The 18000-nt window shown below is 39.7% G+C and overlaps 2 protein-coding genes across 4 annotated transcripts; both read left to right on the top strand.

Moving 5' to 3' along the window:
• The first annotated feature begins 20 nt into the window (after positions 1-20).
• On the top strand, positions 21-7837 carry LOC146691099 (serine/threonine-protein kinase pim-1-like). Of its 2 annotated transcripts, XM_085434377.1 has the most exons (12): positions 21-1009; positions 2182-2259; positions 2463-2536; positions 4042-4118; positions 4531-4773; positions 4908-5060; positions 5182-5276; positions 5402-5449; positions 5553-5771; positions 6825-7005; positions 7092-7262; positions 7352-7837. In XM_085434377.1, exons 3-12 carry the CDS (start codon positions 2529-2531, stop codon positions 7441-7443), a joined length of 1287 nt encoding a protein of 428 aa, XP_085290503.1. In that variant the 5' UTR covers positions 21-1009; positions 2182-2259; positions 2463-2528; the 3' UTR covers positions 7444-7837. The 2 variants fall into 2 exon arrangements, with proteins under 2 accessions (XP_085290503.1, XP_085290504.1); XM_085434378.1 differs by lacking the exon at positions 4042-4118.
• Positions 7838-7909: 72 nt separating this feature from the next.
• LOC146691098 (serine/threonine-protein kinase pim-1-like) lies at positions 7910-15726 on the top strand. 2 transcript variants are annotated; one of them, XM_085434384.1, is made up of 12 exons: positions 7910-8898; positions 10071-10148; positions 10352-10425; positions 11931-12007; positions 12420-12662; positions 12797-12949; positions 13071-13165; positions 13291-13338; positions 13442-13660; positions 14714-14894; positions 14981-15151; positions 15241-15726. In XM_085434384.1, exons 3-12 carry the CDS (start codon positions 10418-10420, stop codon positions 15330-15332), a joined length of 1287 nt encoding a protein of 428 aa, XP_085290510.1. In that variant the 5' UTR covers positions 7910-8898; positions 10071-10148; positions 10352-10417; the 3' UTR covers positions 15333-15726. The 2 variants fall into 2 exon arrangements, with proteins under 2 accessions (XP_085290510.1, XP_085290511.1); XM_085434385.1 differs by lacking the exon at positions 11931-12007.
• Positions 15727-18000: the final 2274 nt, after the last annotated feature.

Genomic DNA, 18000 nt, shown 5'->3' with positions numbered 1-18000 from the left:
ATACTGGTACCCATCCCTACCCATCACTAGGGAACAGAACAAACCAGACATCAATTACAACAAAAATGACACTAAACAGTTGTGTTTTGTTTTAACTTTAACATATCATAATTTGATTGGTAGCAACTTTTACAACTACAGTGAGCCAATCACTCATAATTCCTAAACATGTCAATCAGGTAGGAATGAAGTAAGACATTAATAGAAATAAAGAGTTGTATGCTGACATGTAGCCCTTTCCTTGCTTAAATCATTAATATTTTTGAAAAATGAATCTGTGAGAAGACATAGCTTATCAAGATAGAACCATCTAACTAAAGATGAACCAAACTGTTCACAGTTTTATCTAACTCTGTTTTTATAAAGGCTGGTGACCCCTGTTATAGAGTCTGACAGCTGCAGGGATTATATACAAATACTCAACTATACCAGAATTAAACCAGGTCTAAATAAAAAGGAGTGAGTATCACTACAAAGATTAACCTACATTGGTCCTAATACCAGTTTGATATCAGCAAACACCGAGAGCATACATATGGCACCACAGCCATGCTATCGTTGCAAACACTGATAACAGCATAAATTGAATTAAATCAGGACTTGATGAGACATTTCGAGTATCACTAGAAATATTATAAACAGTCGTCTCCGTACCACAGTTTGCTATCAGTAAACACCAACGGCATTCATTGATGGCATAGCACATCCATGTTAGCAGTCTATAAACGATAGTTTAGCATATTAGCACAGGTATCAATAAAGGACTACCGTATTAAACACTTTTACTAACCTCAGGCAGACGGACAGGCGCTCTGCAGGTGGGATTGAGCGCCTGTAGTCGGTGTCTAGGCGGGCGATTCTTGGACCAACGCGGGACAGCAGGTCCTCAAACTGGGCGAGGGGAAGACGGCGATATCGCTGAAATCGGCCGTCATCCAGGCGCAGCTCCTGGAGCAAGTGTTGAAACTCACCAAACTGCTCACGCGTCTGGAGGACCTGATGGACCCAGGTACGGCGAGGACGTCCTTAACGCCGCTGCTCTGCTCTGCACAGTAAATAGAGAAGGGAGACTCTCTCTTCAAACGCTAGCTCGACAGCTGACAAAGATACCGGTCTGGCACAACTTCCTCCCACATTTCCGGTTCACGCACGTCAAAATATGCAATTTTGAGGCGCGATGGATTTTTCTTGGTCACGCGTTGAGGTGCGAATGTGCACGCGTCAAATTAGGGGCGTTTGGGGCGTTTTCGTTCGCGTCTATCGCGTTCAGTGTGAACACACCGTTAATGTTTTGCTTTTATTCCCCTTGTTTTTTAGTGTATTGCATTTATAAAATGAGGTTGCTGTTGTAAAATGTGTGACTTTGGCATATCCTTTAAGTGTGTGAGCTCTCATAAAAAGAAAAAAGAGATTTGTGGGATTAAAATATAATTACATTTTATCATAAGAATCAAGAATCGCACTAACTGTACCATGACATAAAACATGTGGCATTTTACCCAGCTAACTATTTTAATTGGAATTATGTTTTGTAAAGTATATTTTTTGTTTTTATTTTTTGTTTTTGAAGGCTCTGATAGGATGAATTTCTTAGACAACCAAGAAATTGAGGCACTAGTAGCTAACACTGTATTTTAAGCGAAAGCATAATTCTGGCAACCACTACCAATCAGCAATCAGAAAACAAAAATAAAAATAATGATGAGGAAAATGCAAATAGTTCATCCAATCTGGGAATCACATCAGCTTTAAGTAAATCATGCTAGCTCACTGCATGTGACAATCCCACCACCTCCTAACAACAGTATGTTGCTGTCATTAGAAGGACTACATTGTGTGATTATTTCAACAAGTGTCTGAATAAAATTTGACCAACTAATTTAGTTTGTGTGGCTATTTCTGTGTGTATAGATTAATAAAATGATTAGGTTCCATTCAGTAATCCAAATCAAGTGAGTAAACTTTGGAAATAAATCAAGAGAGGATACATACACATAATTCGGTAGTAGAACGACTTTTAGCAGCTATATCTTGAAGTAATCATTTTCTGTATGGCTTTATCATCTCACATAACTGTGGAGGACATTAGGCCCCTCTTTTAACAAAAGAAACTGTTTATTGGGCTTGATTGCTATTTAAAAGTCGGTGCTATTGTTCAGATATTTTTTCTTTTTTTTACAGCCCATTTTTTGTGCTTGTTGCATTACAGTTTTACTAAAGTAAATGACTCATTGTCTTGATACATGCTCAATCATCCAGGTAAGTACATCTTTTTTCTGTTAATATTTTTTATATGGACCAGCCTGTATCCTTATGATGTTAAGACTGCTAGATGAGCTGTTAGTGACACTGAGTTAGTCATGACTATGCTTTCTGTGTTTTTTCTCTCCCCTTTTGGTATCCTGTTCCTGCTGGATGAACCACTTCATCTGATGACTCCGCTGCGCTATCCTGCCTGGTAGATTCTCCTTGCTGCAGGTGTATGCTTCTGCCAGCTGGATGCTGTTACTGGATAGTACACCGTTCCAATGGCGCGGTAGGAACAAATTGAAACACACTAAAAGAAAAGGGTTATTGCTTAAAATTGTGTTTTAATAAATGTGTTAATGTTAATTAAGTGTTCATTGTGTGCTGGAGGTCCTACTGGTCCTATGGTGGAGCAGCTACTACCTCTCCTTTAGGAAACTTGCCTCTGATGGGATACAGATATTTGGGACACATTTCAATTCTTGTAAGGGTTTAAAAAATACACAAACTTGGAAGAGTTGGCTGGATTTGTACAAAATGAGATGGCTGGCAATGGAAAGATGCAATTCGATTGTTACATGTTTAACCCTTTAAAGCCGGTCGGAGCAGGCACGCTCTGTTTTGCGTAACTATTTTTAAATCCCTGTAGAACCGGGAACCGCGTAAGCTAGCGCAATAATTTTTTTTGCATATGAAACCAGAGTTGTACTTAAATCTTATGCCATCGGCTTGTCCTAGGTCATGGTTTCCTTACACATATAGCTTTGCAAAAATTGCATAAAAGCGCTTGCGGGAACAAAAACATAATATTCCAGAAACACGCTTTGCCGATCCGATCAGCTGTTCGTAACACTTCCCACATTGAAACAGACGTCAGCGCGAACGATCGCATGTCCACCATTTCCTGCCCGAAACCGGAAGTGACGTCATTTTCGCGGAAAATGTAGTTTTTTACTTGTAGGCCTTAAGAGCCTATACTGGTGTTTTTATAAGTCATGTTTGACTTTATGCTTTTCTGAATAGTTTCTGGGATGCTTAGAACTCGAATTGCACTGCTTAAAATAGTTTATTTTGATGCACATGCTGTTTTCTTTGCAAATTTGCATCATAGGATTGTTTTTCGTTATTCCTGCAGTATGTAAAAATTGGTGTATCTCAAAAATAAAACTATGAAGACACTCAAAATAAATTTCCTGTTGTTGTAAACTATTTTTTGCAACTTTTTTGTATTTAAAGTTTTGAGGGATAAGCCTCTTAAATTTCTCCAAGTAGAAATATATTTAAAAAAAACCAAAAACGATTTTCAATTTTTTTTGTAGTTTGTTGCACTTTTTTGCAATTAATGTAGTTACTATGGACTTAATGCATACATATTATTAAAATATGGGCTATAACAGTTGTATTGATGTATAGCAACTTGAAATGCTCCCAAAAATGGCACTACAGCATGTAAAAATATAAAGTAAGCTCTGGCGAACTTGGTTCTATGGTAGGTCTTAAAGGGTTAAACAAATAATGAAAGGATAATGAAAGAAAGTTTAATGTGAAATTACTGAATTATATGAAATATTATGGCTTTGTCTGCCAGAGTGTTTTTCTTTAAACTACTTGGGACACTGCCTTTTAGTGATGTCACTAAAAGGCAAGGTTCTAATGTTGTGTTGCCATAGTCTCCGGAGTTTACTTTTAAAGCTCACTTACAGAACTGACTTATACAGCTTAGTTAGAAAAGTCAAGCATCCAGACATTTGAAGGACTATTCACTCATTAAGGTGACATTTTCTATTTTAAAAGTTCTCAAAAAATTCAGATGAAAAAGGAAACAAGAAAAGTTACGACTGAGGCAGATAAGAAAGATCCAGGAGATCAAAGTAAGTAAAAAAAAAAAAAATCCCCCAAATAACAGAATCGACATTTCTAACAATGTTGAGGCTCTGTGTATAAAACGATTCATTTTTAGAGGATTTAAATCCTGGTTTTGATTGAAACTAACCTAAGTGCAACATGTCTAATCAAAGAAAGGTTACTGGGGCACTTTGTCTTTTGGTAAAATAATGTGACAAGTTTATTCTTGGACTGAGCAGTGAAAACAGAGCAACAAGTGTCATCAGTATCTAGACTTAGTAGACCTAGTATTGACTCGTGTTGGTGTGTTTTTTTATCAAAAGGATAAACTTGTTATTATATTGTAAGCAATACTAATTAAAAATTCAGTGACATCAAAATCCTTCTAGTCCTGATGTCGAGCGCTCTTTTTCACTAATGTGTTGTTGTTGTTTATAGATTGTAAGAGCAGGATGGCTAAAAGAAAGGCCAGTCCTGAAAAAACGACCCCCATAAAAAGAAGGAGGGTCACTGAGCAGGCTGGTCCTTCCACCAGCTCAGATGCTCATGTGGTCAGGGGAGTCAAGCGAAAGGTCCAACAAGATGAAGCGGGGACAGCCAACACAGCAAAGAAGCGTAAACTTCTTGACCATGTGAGCGGTGACAAGGGGCAGGCATCTTCCTGGTTGGACACTGGTAAAGGTAGGCTAATTAGTTGAGTGAGGGGTAGATTAAGTGTACATCTGGTTGCTAGTTTGAAGATATTAGTGTTTGGGAGATATTTGTGTCTATTATCTAATAAGCTGACGTGCTTTTGGTGTTTTCCACATCTGCAGACTGCAGCATAGAGATTTCAGAGAGCTGCAGTAAAAACAAAAAGGCTGGCAAAAGGAAAGCTGCGGGAGACACCAGGGACCCACCTAAGAAAAAGAAAGTGGACCAGGACAAAACCAAAACTGTTGCCAAAAAGTCAGTGGCTGAACAGAAACGTAAGTAGCAAGCAGCTTGGCTTTTATATTCAGGTGAAGAGCAAAATGAACATTTAGGGTACAGCAGAGAGTAATTTGTGTGACAGCTGTAGTAAAACCCAATTTGTGTTTGTCTGTTTAGGTGACTTCCAAGCGAGATACGTGGAGGAGCACCGGCTTGGAGAAGGAGGGTGTGGAGCAGTGTTTGCTGGCTACCGCATAAAGGATCATTTACCAGTAAGTGTTCAGATGGTGGTAGTAAGACAGGCAGTAACGCAGATAAGGGATAATATCGTAAGCTGTTTTACACCTTTAATTATGTCATACTGAGGAAATGCTCATCAATGCCCTGTGTCTTTTAGGTGGCCATCAAACACATCCCAAAGGGGAACGTGTACTGCAAAGTGAAGGTAAATATGCAAGACTTGAATTGCTTTTACATTAGTGGATTGCATGCAGCGTTCACCTGTGGAACGTCTGTGCCTCATCATCCACTTTGTTGAAATATTTCAGGATGATAACGGGAAGAATGTGTCAGTGGAAGTTGCCATCATGCTGAAGCTTGCAGCTGAAGCAGATGGATCAGTGGAAACATCAGCCCCAGTGTCTCTGTTGGAGTGGTTTGACTTTGGCAGAGAGCTGATCCTGGTGATGGAGAGACCTGTCCCCGCTGTGGACCTGGATAAATATATAGAAGAAAATGGAGGATTTTTGCCAGAGGACAAGGCCAAGGCAAGTTGACTTGCTTTAGAAGAGTCTTAGACTGTACATCATTCAATCAAAGCACAGAGTGTTAGAGAAACATTAACCCATTGATTGATTATTGTCTTTTTCATCGTTTCCAGGTAGGGCTGGGCTATATCATACCATTCACGGTAATACCGGGGTAATTTTGGGCAACGATAGGAAAATGAAATATCGCGATAGAATATGGGTAAAACGCGCATGCGCAGTGCCTTTGTTTACATACGCACATGGCGGTGACGCCGCATGAATTCTGGTTGTGTTTACTGACCTCAAAACGATGACGCACAATGAGAAGAGCGAAAGTGGATCGTTGAATGAAACGGATGAACCAGAACTGGTTTGTAAAAATGCTGCAACTTTAGTGGTGTGGAACTGGTTTAGCTTTCGTCCGTCAGATACACAACAAAGCACAATTTTTGGGAGCGAATGCTAGCGGGGCGTCGTTATTACCGTGTTGTTTGGAAAATACGGCACACTTAAAATCAATCCTTTGATTTTTCTGAAACTCGACAGTGCCCCTTATAATCCCGTGTGACTTATGTATGAATTCTGGTTGTGTTTACTGACCTCAAAACGATTTTATGTACACGGCGACTTTGCTAAGCTACAAAGCAGCACCGCTCGATGGATTGTCGGAGCATTACGGCTATCGTAGGCAGGCGCCTCGCGGAGTGATACGTACTGCACCTCAACATTATATTACCGTATTGTGTGTGTATAACCTCTTTTTAAGTTTTGTGGATATTATACATGGTTATGCTGAGGATATGTCGGCCAATTTCCACTGGAAATGCCTTTTGGTTAAACTGTCAGCAAGGAATTTGCACTGTTACATTTTTATATAACTTTAATGGACATAAAAAAACAGCTGCTTGTTTAAGTGAAAATACATTGATGGGGTTTTTTGCACTAATAGTTGTGGAGTTGTAAAGTATTTTGTCTAGTGTCAATTATATCGTCAGTTATATCGTTATCGCAACTTTTCAAATGTATATCTTGATAAATATTTTTGGTCATATCGCCCTGCTCTATTTCCAGGTCATTCTGAAGCAGCTGGTTGATGCTGCGAAGCACCTGGAGGATAAACACATCTTTCACCGGGACATCAAGAGTGAGAACATTCTAATTGAGACCGGCTCAGATGTACCGCGTGTTCGTATCATCGACTTTGGACTGAGCTGCTTTGTTAAGGAGCAGTCGCAGTACCGCGTCTTCTATGGTAACATATTCTGCTCTTGCTCTTCACAGATGTCACAATTTTCGCCTTTTGTTTTAGAAGAAATTGCAATTGTGTCTGTTTATTAGGTACAGAAATTTACTCCCCTCCCGAGTGGTACGGGCGCAGTTGCTACAGGTGTGGACCCACCACGGTATGGCAAATGGGAGTGGTTCTGTACGAAGCGCTTCATGCGGGAGACTTTAACACCACGAGCTTCCTCAAAAAGCGCCTGAAATTCAAAAGACATCTGTCCAAAAGTAAGAAAACGTCACACTTCAAGACTGACTGATGGCTTGGACCACTGGAACTATCATCTTCATGTTTTTTCTCTTTCCTTTCTTTCCAGACTGCCGGGATTTCTTGGACGCGTGTTTAACCAAAGTCCCGGAGACGCGGCCGACGCTGGAGGAGCTACAGCATCACACGTGGCTGAGATAAGCATATCACACACACACACAAACACACACAATTCAGACGTTATCATTTATGTGTGATGTATGAATTACCTTGCTTTTTTTCAGGAAATAATTTTTTTAATTGGCCCACTTTAAATTTCAGTGTTTTGGAATTCCTGTAACCCCCCCAGCCATCCCAGGAAAGGGGATCTCTCTTTGAATGGGCTTTCCCGAGGTTTCTTCCCGTCAATCTGGCCCCCCCAGGGGAGTTTTTCCTCGTCTTCATAGAGAGCTTGGGCTGGGTCAGGAGCTCCATCAAAACTGTCTTTATTTAATTACTCTAATGTAATCATATACTTTAAAGTAATCAAATAAAAGACAGTAAAAATCTGAAGACTTGAAGTAAACTTCCATTAAAATAAAACTTGTTTAATTCATCTTTGCTGAGGATACTGTGTTATTACTATTTCAAGGGTCAGAACCGGTGCGATACTGGTACCCATCCCTACCCATCACTAGGGAACAGAACAAACCAGACATCAATTACAACAAAAATGACACTAAACAGTTGTGTTTTGTTTTAACTTTAACATATCATAATTTGATTGGTAGCAACTTTTACAACTACAGTGAGCCAATCACTCATAATTCCTAAACATGTCAATCAGGTAGGAATGAAGTAAGACATTAATAGAAATAAAGAGTTGTATGCTGACATGTAGCCCTTTCCTTGCTTAAATCATTAATATTTTTGAAAAATGAATCTGTGAGAAGACATAGCTTATCAAGATAGAACCATCTAACTAAAGATGAACCAAACTGTTCACAGTTTTATCTAACTCTGTTTTTATAAAGGCTGGTGACCCCTGTTATAGAGTCTGACAGCTGCAGGGATTATATACAAATACTCAACTATACCAGAATTAAACCAGGTCTAAATAAAAAGGAGTGAGTATCACTACAAAGATTAACCTACATTGGTCCTAATACCAGTTTGATATCAGCAAACACCGAGAGCATACATATGGCACCACAGCCATGCTATCGTTGCAAACACTGATAACAGCATAAATTGAATTAAATCAGGACTTGATGAGACATTTCGAGTATCACTAGAAATATTATAAACAGTCGTCTCCGTACCACAGTTTGCTATCAGTAAACACCAACGGCATTCATTGATGGCATAGCACATCCATGTTAGCAGTCTATAAACGATAGTTTAGCATATTAGCACAGGTATCAATAAAGGACTACCGTATTAAACACTTTTACTAACCTCAGGCAGACGGACAGGCGCTCTGCAGGTGGGATTGAGCGCCTGTAGTCGGTGTCTAGGCGGGCGATTCTTGGACCAACGCGGGACAGCAGGTCCTCAAACTGGGCGAGGGGAAGACGGCGATATCGCTGAAATCGGCCGTCATCCAGGCGCAGCTCCTGGAGCAAGTGTTGAAACTCACCAAACTGCTCACGCGTCTGGAGGACCTGATGGACCCAGGTACGGCGAGGACGTCCTTAACGCCGCTGCTCTGCTCTGCACAGTAAATAGAGAAGGGAGACTCTCTCTTCAAACGCTAGCTCGACAGCTGACAAAGATACCGGTCTGGCACAACTTCCTCCCACATTTCCGGTTCACGCACGTCAAAATATGCAATTTTGAGGCGCGATGGATTTTTCTTGGTCACGCGTTGAGGTGCGAATGTGCACGCGTCAAATTAGGGGCGTTTGGGGCGTTTTCGTTCGCGTCTATCGCGTTCAGTGTGAACACACCGTTAATGTTTTGCTTTTATTCCCCTTGTTTTTTAGTGTATTGCATTTATAAAATGAGGTTGCTGTTGTAAAATGTGTGACTTTGGCATATCCTTTAAGTGTGTGAGCTCTCATAAAAAGAAAAAAGAGATTTGTGGGATTAAAATATAATTACATTTTATCATAAGAATCAAGAATCGCACTAACTGTACCATGACATAAAACATGTGGCATTTTACCCAGCTAACTATTTTAATTGGAATTATGTTTTGTAAAGTATATTTTTTGTTTTTATTTTTTGTTTTTGAAGGCTCTGATAGGATGAATTTCTTAGACAACCAAGAAATTGAGGCACTAGTAGCTAACACTGTATTTTAAGCGAAAGCATAATTCTGGCAACCACTACCAATCAGCAATCAGAAAACAAAAATAAAAATAATGATGAGGAAAATGCAAATAGTTCATCCAATCTGGGAATCACATCAGCTTTAAGTAAATCATGCTAGCTCACTGCATGTGACAATCCCACCACCTCCTAACAACAGTATGTTGCTGTCATTAGAAGGACTACATTGTGTGATTATTTCAACAAGTGTCTGAATAAAATTTGACCAACTAATTTAGTTTGTGTGGCTATTTCTGTGTGTATAGATTAATAAAATGATTAGGTTCCATTCAGTAATCCAAATCAAGTGAGTAAACTTTGGAAATAAATCAAGAGAGGATACATACACATAATTCGGTAGTAGAACGACTTTTAGCAGCTATATCTTGAAGTAATCATTTTCTGTATGGCTTTATCATCTCACATAACTGTGGAGGACATTAGGCCCCTCTTTTAACAAAAGAAACTGTTTATTGGGCTTGATTGCTATTTAAAAGTCGGTGCTATTGTTCAGATATTTTTTCTTTTTTTTACAGCCCATTTTTTGTGCTTGTTGCATTACAGTTTTACTAAAGTAAATGACTCATTGTCTTGATACATGCTCAATCATCCAGGTAAGTACATCTTTTTTCTGTTAATATTTTTTATATGGACCAGCCTGTATCCTTATGATGTTAAGACTGCTAGATGAGCTGTTAGTGACACTGAGTTAGTCATGACTATGCTTTCTGTGTTTTTTCTCTCCCCTTTTGGTATCCTGTTCCTGCTGGATGAACCACTTCATCTGATGACTCCGCTGCGCTATCCTGCCTGGTAGATTCTCCTTGCTGCAGGTGTATGCTTCTGCCAGCTGGATGCTGTTACTGGATAGTACACCGTTCCAATGGCGCGGTAGGAACAAATTGAAACACACTAAAAGAAAAGGGTTATTGCTTAAAATTGTGTTTTAATAAATGTGTTAATGTTAATTAAGTGTTCATTGTGTGCTGGAGGTCCTACTGGTCCTATGGTGGAGCAGCTACTACCTCTCCTTTAAGAAACTTGCCTCTGATGGGATACAGATATTTGGGACACATTTCAATTCTTGTAAGGGTTTAAAAAATACACAAACTTGGAAGAGTTGGCTGGATTTGTACAAAATGAGATGGCTGGCAATGGAAAGATGCAATTCGATTGTTACATGTTTAACCCTTTAAAGCCGGTCGGAGCAGGCACGCTCTGTTTTGCGTAACTATTTTTAAATCCCTGTAGAACCGGGAACCGCGTAAGCTAGCGCAATAATTTTTTTTGCATATGAAACCAGAGTTGTACTTAAATCTTATGCCATCGGCTTGTCCTAGGTCATGGTTTCCTTACACATATAGCTTTGCAAAAATTGCATAAAAGCGCTTGCGGGAACAAAAACATAATATTCCAGAAACACGCTTTGCCGATCCGATCAGCTGTTCGTAACACTTCCCACATTGAAACAGACGTCAGCGCGAACGATCGCATGTCCACCATTTCCTGCCCGAAACCGGAAGTGACGTCATTTTCGCGGAAAATGTAGTTTTTTACTTGTAGGCCTTAAGAGCCTATACTGGTGTTTTTATAAGTCATGTTTGACTTTATGCTTTTCTGAATAGTTTCTGGGATGCTTAGAACTCGAATTGCACTGCTTAAAATAGTTTATTTTGATGCACATGCTGTTTTCTTTGCAAATTTGCATCATAGGATTGTTTTTCGTTATTCCTGCAGTATGTAAAAATTGGTGTATCTCAAAAATAAAACTATGAAGACACTCAAAATAAATTTCCTGTTGTTGTAAACTATTTTTTGCAACTTTTTTGTATTTAAAGTTTTGAGGGATAAGCCTCTTAAATTTCTCCAAGTAGAAATATATTTAAAAAAAACCAAAAACGATTTTCAATTTTTTTTGTAGTTTGTTGCACTTTTTTGCAATTAATGTAGTTACTATGGACTTAATGCATACATATTATTAAAATATGGGCTATAACAGTTGTATTGATGTATAGCAACTTGAAATGCTCCCAAAAATGGCACTACAGCATGTAAAAATATAAAGTAAGCTCTGGCGAACTTGGTTCTATGGTAGGTCTTAAAGGGTTAAACAAATAATGAAAGGATAATGAAAGAAAGTTTAATGTGAAATTACTGAATTATATGAAATATTATGGCTTTGTCTGCCAGAGTGTTTTTCTTTAAACTACTTGGGACACTGCCTTTTAGTGATGTCACTAAAAGGCAAGGTTCTAATGTTGTGTTGCCATAGTCTCCGGAGTTTACTTTTAAAGCTCACTTACAGAACTGACTTATACAGCTTAGTTAGAAAAGTCAAGCATCCAGACATTTGAAGGACTATTCACTCATTAAGGTGACATTTTCTATTTTAAAAGTTCTCAAAAAATTCAGATGAAAAAGGAAACAAGAAAAGTTACGACTGAGGCAGATAAGAAAGATCCAGGAGATCAAAGTAAGTAAAAAAAAAAAAAATCCCCCAAATAACAGAATCGACATTTCTAACAATGTTGAGGCTCTGTGTATAAAACGATTCATTTTTAGAGGATTTAAATCCTGGTTTTGATTGAAACTAACCTAAGTGCAACATGTCTAATCAAAGAAAGGTTACTGGGGCACTTTGTCTTTTGGTAAAATAATGTGACAAGTTTATTCTTGGACTGAGCAGTGAAAACAGAGCAACAAGTGTCATCAGTATCTAGACTTAGTAGACCTAGTATTGACTCGTGTTGGTGTGTTTTTTTATCAAAAGGATAAACTTGTTATTATATTGTAAGCAATACTAATTAAAAATTCAGTGACATCAAAATCCTTCTAGTCCTGATGTCGAGCGCTCTTTTTCACTAATGTGTTGTTGTTGTTTATAGATTGTAAGAGCAGGATGGCTAAAAGAAAGGCCAGTCCTGAAAAAACGACCCCCATAAAAAGAAGGAGGGTCACTGAGCAGGCTGGTCCTTCCACCAGCTCAGATGCTCATGTGGTCAGGGGAGTCAAGCGAAAGGTCCAACAAGATGAAGCGGGGACAGCCAACACAGCAAAGAAGCGTAAACTTCTTGACCATGTGAGCGGTGACAAGGGGCAGGCATCTTCCTGGTTGGACACTGGTAAAGGTAGGCTAATTAGTTGAGTGAGGGGTAGATTAAGTGTACATCTGGTTGCTAGTTTGAAGATATTAGTGTTTGGGAGATATTTGTGTCTATTATCTAATAAGCTGACGTGCTTTTGGTGTTTTCCACATCTGCAGACTGCAGCATAGAGATTTCAGAGAGCTGCAGTAAAAACAAAAAGGCTGGCAAAAGGAAAGCTGCGGGAGACACCAGGGACCCACCTAAGAAAAAGAAAGTGGACCAGGACAAAACCAAAACTGTTGCCAAAAAGTCAGTGGCTGAACAGAAACGTAAGTAGCAAGCAGCTTGGCTTTTATATTCAGGTGAAGAGCAAAATGAACATTTAGGGTACAGCAGAGAGTAATTTGTGTGACAGCTGTAGTAAAACCCAATTTGTGTTTGTCTGTTTAGGTGACTTCCAAGCGAGATACGTGGAGGAGCACCGGCTTGGAGAAGGAGGGTGTGGAGCAGTGTTTGCTGGCTACCGCATAAAGGATCATTTACCAGTAAGTGTTCAGATGGTGGTAGTAAGACAGGCAGTAACGCAGATAAGGGATAATATCGTAAGCTGTTTTACACCTTTAATTATGTCATACTGAGGAAATGCTCATCAATGCCCTGTGTCTTTTAGGTGGCCATCAAACACATCCCAAAGGGGAACGTGTACTGCAAAGTGAAGGTAAATATGCAAGACTTGAATTGCTTTTACATTAGTGGATTGCATGCAGCGTTCACCTGTGGAACGTCTGTGCCTCATCATCCACTTTGTTGAAATATTTCAGGATGATAACGGGAAGAATGTGTCAGTGGAAGTTGCCATCATGCTGAAGCTTGCAGCTGAAGCAGATGGATCAGTGGAAACATCAGCCCCAGTGTCTCTGTTGGAGTGGTTTGACTTTGGCAGAGAGCTGATCCTGGTGATGGAGAGACCTGTCCCCGCTGTGGACCTGGATAAATATATAGAAGAAAATGGAGGATTTTTGCCAGAGGACAAGGCCAAGGCAAGTTGACTTGCTTTAGAAGAGTCTTAGACTGTACATCATTCAATCAAAGCACAGAGTGTTAGAGAAACATTAACCCATTGATTGATTATTGTCTTTTTCATCGTTTCCAGGTAGGGCTGGGCTATATCATACCATTCACGGTAATACCGGGGTAATTTTGGGCAACGATAGGAAAATGAAATATCGCGATAGAATATGGGTAAAACGCGCATGCGCAGTGCCTTTGTTTACATACGCACATGGCGGTGACGCCGCATGAATTCTGGTTGTGTTTACTGACCTCAAAACGATGACGCACAATGAGAAGAGCGAAAGTGGATCGTTGAATGAAACGGATGAACCAGAACTGGTTTGTAAAAATGCTGCAACTTTAGTGGTGTGGAACTGGTTTAGCTTTCGTCCGTCAGATACACAACAAAGCACAATTTTTGGGAGCGAATGCTAGCGGGGCGTCGTTATTACCGTGTTGTTTGGAAAATACGGCACACTTAAAATCAATCCTTTGATTTTTCTGAAACTCGACAGTGCCCCTTATAATCCCGTGTGACTTATGTATGAATTCTGGTTGTGTTTACTGACCTCAAAACGATTTTATGTACACGGCGACTTTGCTAAGCTACAAAGCAGCACCGCTCGATGGATTGTCGGAGCATTACGGCTATCGTAGGCAGGCGCCTCGCGGAGTGATACGTACTGCACCTCAACATTATATTACCGTATTGTGTGTGTATAACCTCTTTTTAAGTTTTGTGGATATTATACATGGTTATGCTGAGGATATGTCGGCCAATTTCCACTGGAAATGCCTTTTGGTTAAACTGTCAGCAAGGAATTTGCACTGTTACATTTTTATATAACTTTAATGGACATAAAAAAACAGCTGCTTGTTTAAGTGAAAATACATTGATGGGGTTTTTTGCACTAATAGTTGTGGAGTTGTAAAGTATTTTGTCTAGTGTCAATTATATCGTCAGTTATATCGTTATCGCAACTTTTCAAATGTATATCTTGATAAATATTTTTGGTCATATCGCCCTGCTCTATTTCCAGGTCATTCTGAAGCAGCTGGTTGATGCTGCGAAGCACCTGGAGGATAAACACATCTTTCACCGGGACATCAAGAGTGAGAACATTCTAATTGAGACCGGCTCAGATGTACCGCGTGTTCGTATCATCGACTTTGGACTGAGCTGCTTTGTTAAGGAGCAGTCGCAGTACCGCGTCTTCTATGGTAACATATTCTGCTCTTGCTCTTCACAGATGTCACAATTTTCGCCTTTTGTTTTAGAAGAAATTGCAATTGTGTCTGTTTATTAGGTACAGAAATTTACTCCCCTCCCGAGTGGTACGGGCGCAGTTGCTACAGGTGTGGTCCCACCACGGTATGGCAAATGGGAGTGGTTCTGTACGAAGCGCTTCATGCGGGAGACTTTAACACCACGAGCTTCCTCAAAAAGCGCCTGAAATTCAAAAGACATCTGTCCAAAAGTAAGAAAACGTCACACTTCAAGACTGACTGATGGCTTGGACCACTGGAACTATCATCTTCATGTTTTTTCTCTTTCCTTTCTTTCCAGACTGCCGGGATTTCTTGGACGCGTGTTTAACCAAAGTCCCGGAGACGCGGCCGACGCTGGAGGAGCTACAGCATCACACGTGGCTGAGATAAGCATATCACACACACACACAAACACACACAATTCAGACGTTATCATTTATGTGTGATGTATGAATTACCTTGCTTTTTTTCAGGAAATAATTTTTTTAATTGGCCCACTTTAAATTTCAGTGTTTTGGAATTCCTGTAACCCCCCCAGCCATCCCAGGAAAGGGGATCTCTCTTTGAATGGGCTTTCCCGAGGTTTCTTCCCGTCAATCTGGCCCCCCCAGGGGAGTTTTTCCTCGTCTTCATAGAGAGCTTGGGCTGGGTCAGGAGCTCCATCAAAACTGTCTTTATTTAATTACTCTAATGTAATCATATACTTTAAAGTAATCAAATAAAAGACAGTAAAAATCTGAAGACTTGAAGTAAACTTCCATTAAAATAAAACTTGTTTAATTCATCTTTGCTGAGGATACTGTGTTATTACTATTTCAAGGATTGTATTTTACCTACGATGTATTTTGAAAAGTAAGAAAATTAAAAGGTAAATCAGGTTCAGGTATATACAAAGAAAGTCACGCTACCACTGCTCTGGAGACTTCCATCTGTTGCCCTAACCCCCAACCAGTATTGACAGATTTCCTGGTTCTAGCAGAGGTTGCAGCAGTTTTTCCTTCCCACTGTTGCTGATTGTTTGCTCATAGTGGGCTGTCTGATTGGTGGGATTCTTTCTCTAATATGGTGGGTTCTCTACCTTACGATGTAAAGTGACGGATGTGATTTGATGCTATAGTTACGATTGAATTTATTTGTTAATGTCCGTTCAAGAAAGTTTGATATTTCTTAATATCCGTCTATGCTCAGTGTGAACTGTGAGCTGTTTGACTGATCACCTAATGTGTGACAAAAGAATGCGCTGTGATGCTAATGACAGTCTGCGCTCTCTTACCTGTCTGCAAAGGTTGGCCATAAAATTACTGCTGCAATTTATCGGAGATGTGCAGAAGCAGAGGGAATTTACCGGATTTAAAAATGATGTAATTCATGCAATATTGGTTAAGCTACTGTTAAGACATAACGTAATAATTTAACAAACTGTGTTTATTTATTTATTTCTATAAATATTTCTATATATATATGTGAATTCCACATTTGTTTATTGTACTTTCATTAATGCATGTCCGTTCACTGAATTAGTCAAGTCAGGTGTGACTTTTTAAAAACAGAACCACTGTTGTTAAGCTTTATGCAACAGTTGCCCTAGATTAACAGTATTGGTGATTTCAAAATATGTTTTTATGTTTCTGTAATAGTTAGATCAAAAGTATAATGCTTAAAATTAAGGAGCTTGGAAAGAAAAGCGTCTGGACTTCCTTAAGTTGCTTGAAGATGTTTCACCTCTCATCCGAGACGCTTCTTCAGTCAAATGGCGGAGAGTCCCATATTTAAACCCAGTGGGAGTATCCCCCCAAAGAGGGACAAAGGACCCCCTGATGATCCTCTACCTAATCACATAAGCCAAGGTGTGAAAACAGGTGTGGGTCACATCAGCCAGGGTTTCAGGTGAGCTCATTGTGAAACCTGGCCCCACCCTATCATGTGGTATCAGAGAAACTCAGAAGAGTTTTCTCCAAGCACGACATCCCAGTACATTTCAGACTCAGCAACACACTCAGACAAAAACTGGTTCACCCGAAAGACAAAACTCCAAAACACAAACTTAACAATGTGGTGTATGCTGTACAGTGCAGCGAGGAATGCCCAGACCTCTACATTGGAGAGACCAAACAGCCACTTCACAAGCGCATGGCACAACATAGCAGAGCCACCTCCACAGGACAAGACTCAGCAGTCCATCTGCATCTAAAGGACAAAGGTCACCCACAGGACAGATGGTTTGAAAGAGGAGTGAAAGAAGCCATCTATGTCCACTGTGAGTGACCATCTTTAAACAGAGGCGGGGGTTTACGACACCAACTGTCTGCCATCTATAATCCAGTTTTGAGATCCCTTCCCAGACGTCTTAACACCCACTCACACCCTGGGCTGTTTGACCTCAGGAAATCACATGATAGGGTGATTTCCTGATCACCCTATCATGTGATAGGGTGATCAGCTCACCCGAAACCCTGGCTGATTGTGACCCACACCTGTTTTCACACCTAGGCTCATGTGATTAGGTAGAGGATCATCAGGGGTCCTTTGTTCCTCTTTGGGGGGATACTCCCACTGGGTTTAAATCTGGGTCTCTCCACCATTTGACTCTTAGAACTGAAGAAGCTTCTCGGATGAGAGGTGAAACATCTTCAAGCAACTTAAAGAAGTCCAGACGCTTTTCTTCCCAAGCTCCTTAGACTACGATGACCTGGATGACTGAGAACCTTCACAGACAATGCTTAAAATTAACATTTTACGAAACAAACAGAAAACATTTTAAAGCACAGCATTATTTTTTATGAAGATGCCACATTACATTCAATTACTTTCATTCCTGAACAAAAATAAATATAAAGGTTAAGTGGTTAAATTAGTCTCTGACTTCTCAGAAAAGTCCAATTTCAGCTATAAAAAACATAAATATTTGTTTTTATGACAAATTATCTTCTAAATTTGTTAGGCACTGTATGTGAACCATTTTCCTAATTAATAGAAGATAAAGTTGATAATGATGAAAACCTTTACCATTCACTAATACACTGAAATTCTACATTAGACTTAGTCATTTCATGTAACA

This window comes from Copadichromis virginalis, linkage group LG16 (genome assembly GCF_057382275.1).
Source record: "Copadichromis virginalis isolate Kocher_CV1m ecotype Utaka linkage group LG16, C_Virginalis_male_GT1.1, whole genome shotgun sequence".
Lineage (NCBI taxonomy): Eukaryota > Metazoa > Chordata > Actinopteri > Cichliformes > Cichlidae > Copadichromis > Copadichromis virginalis.
This window is presented reverse-complemented; position numbering and strand designations above follow the sequence as displayed.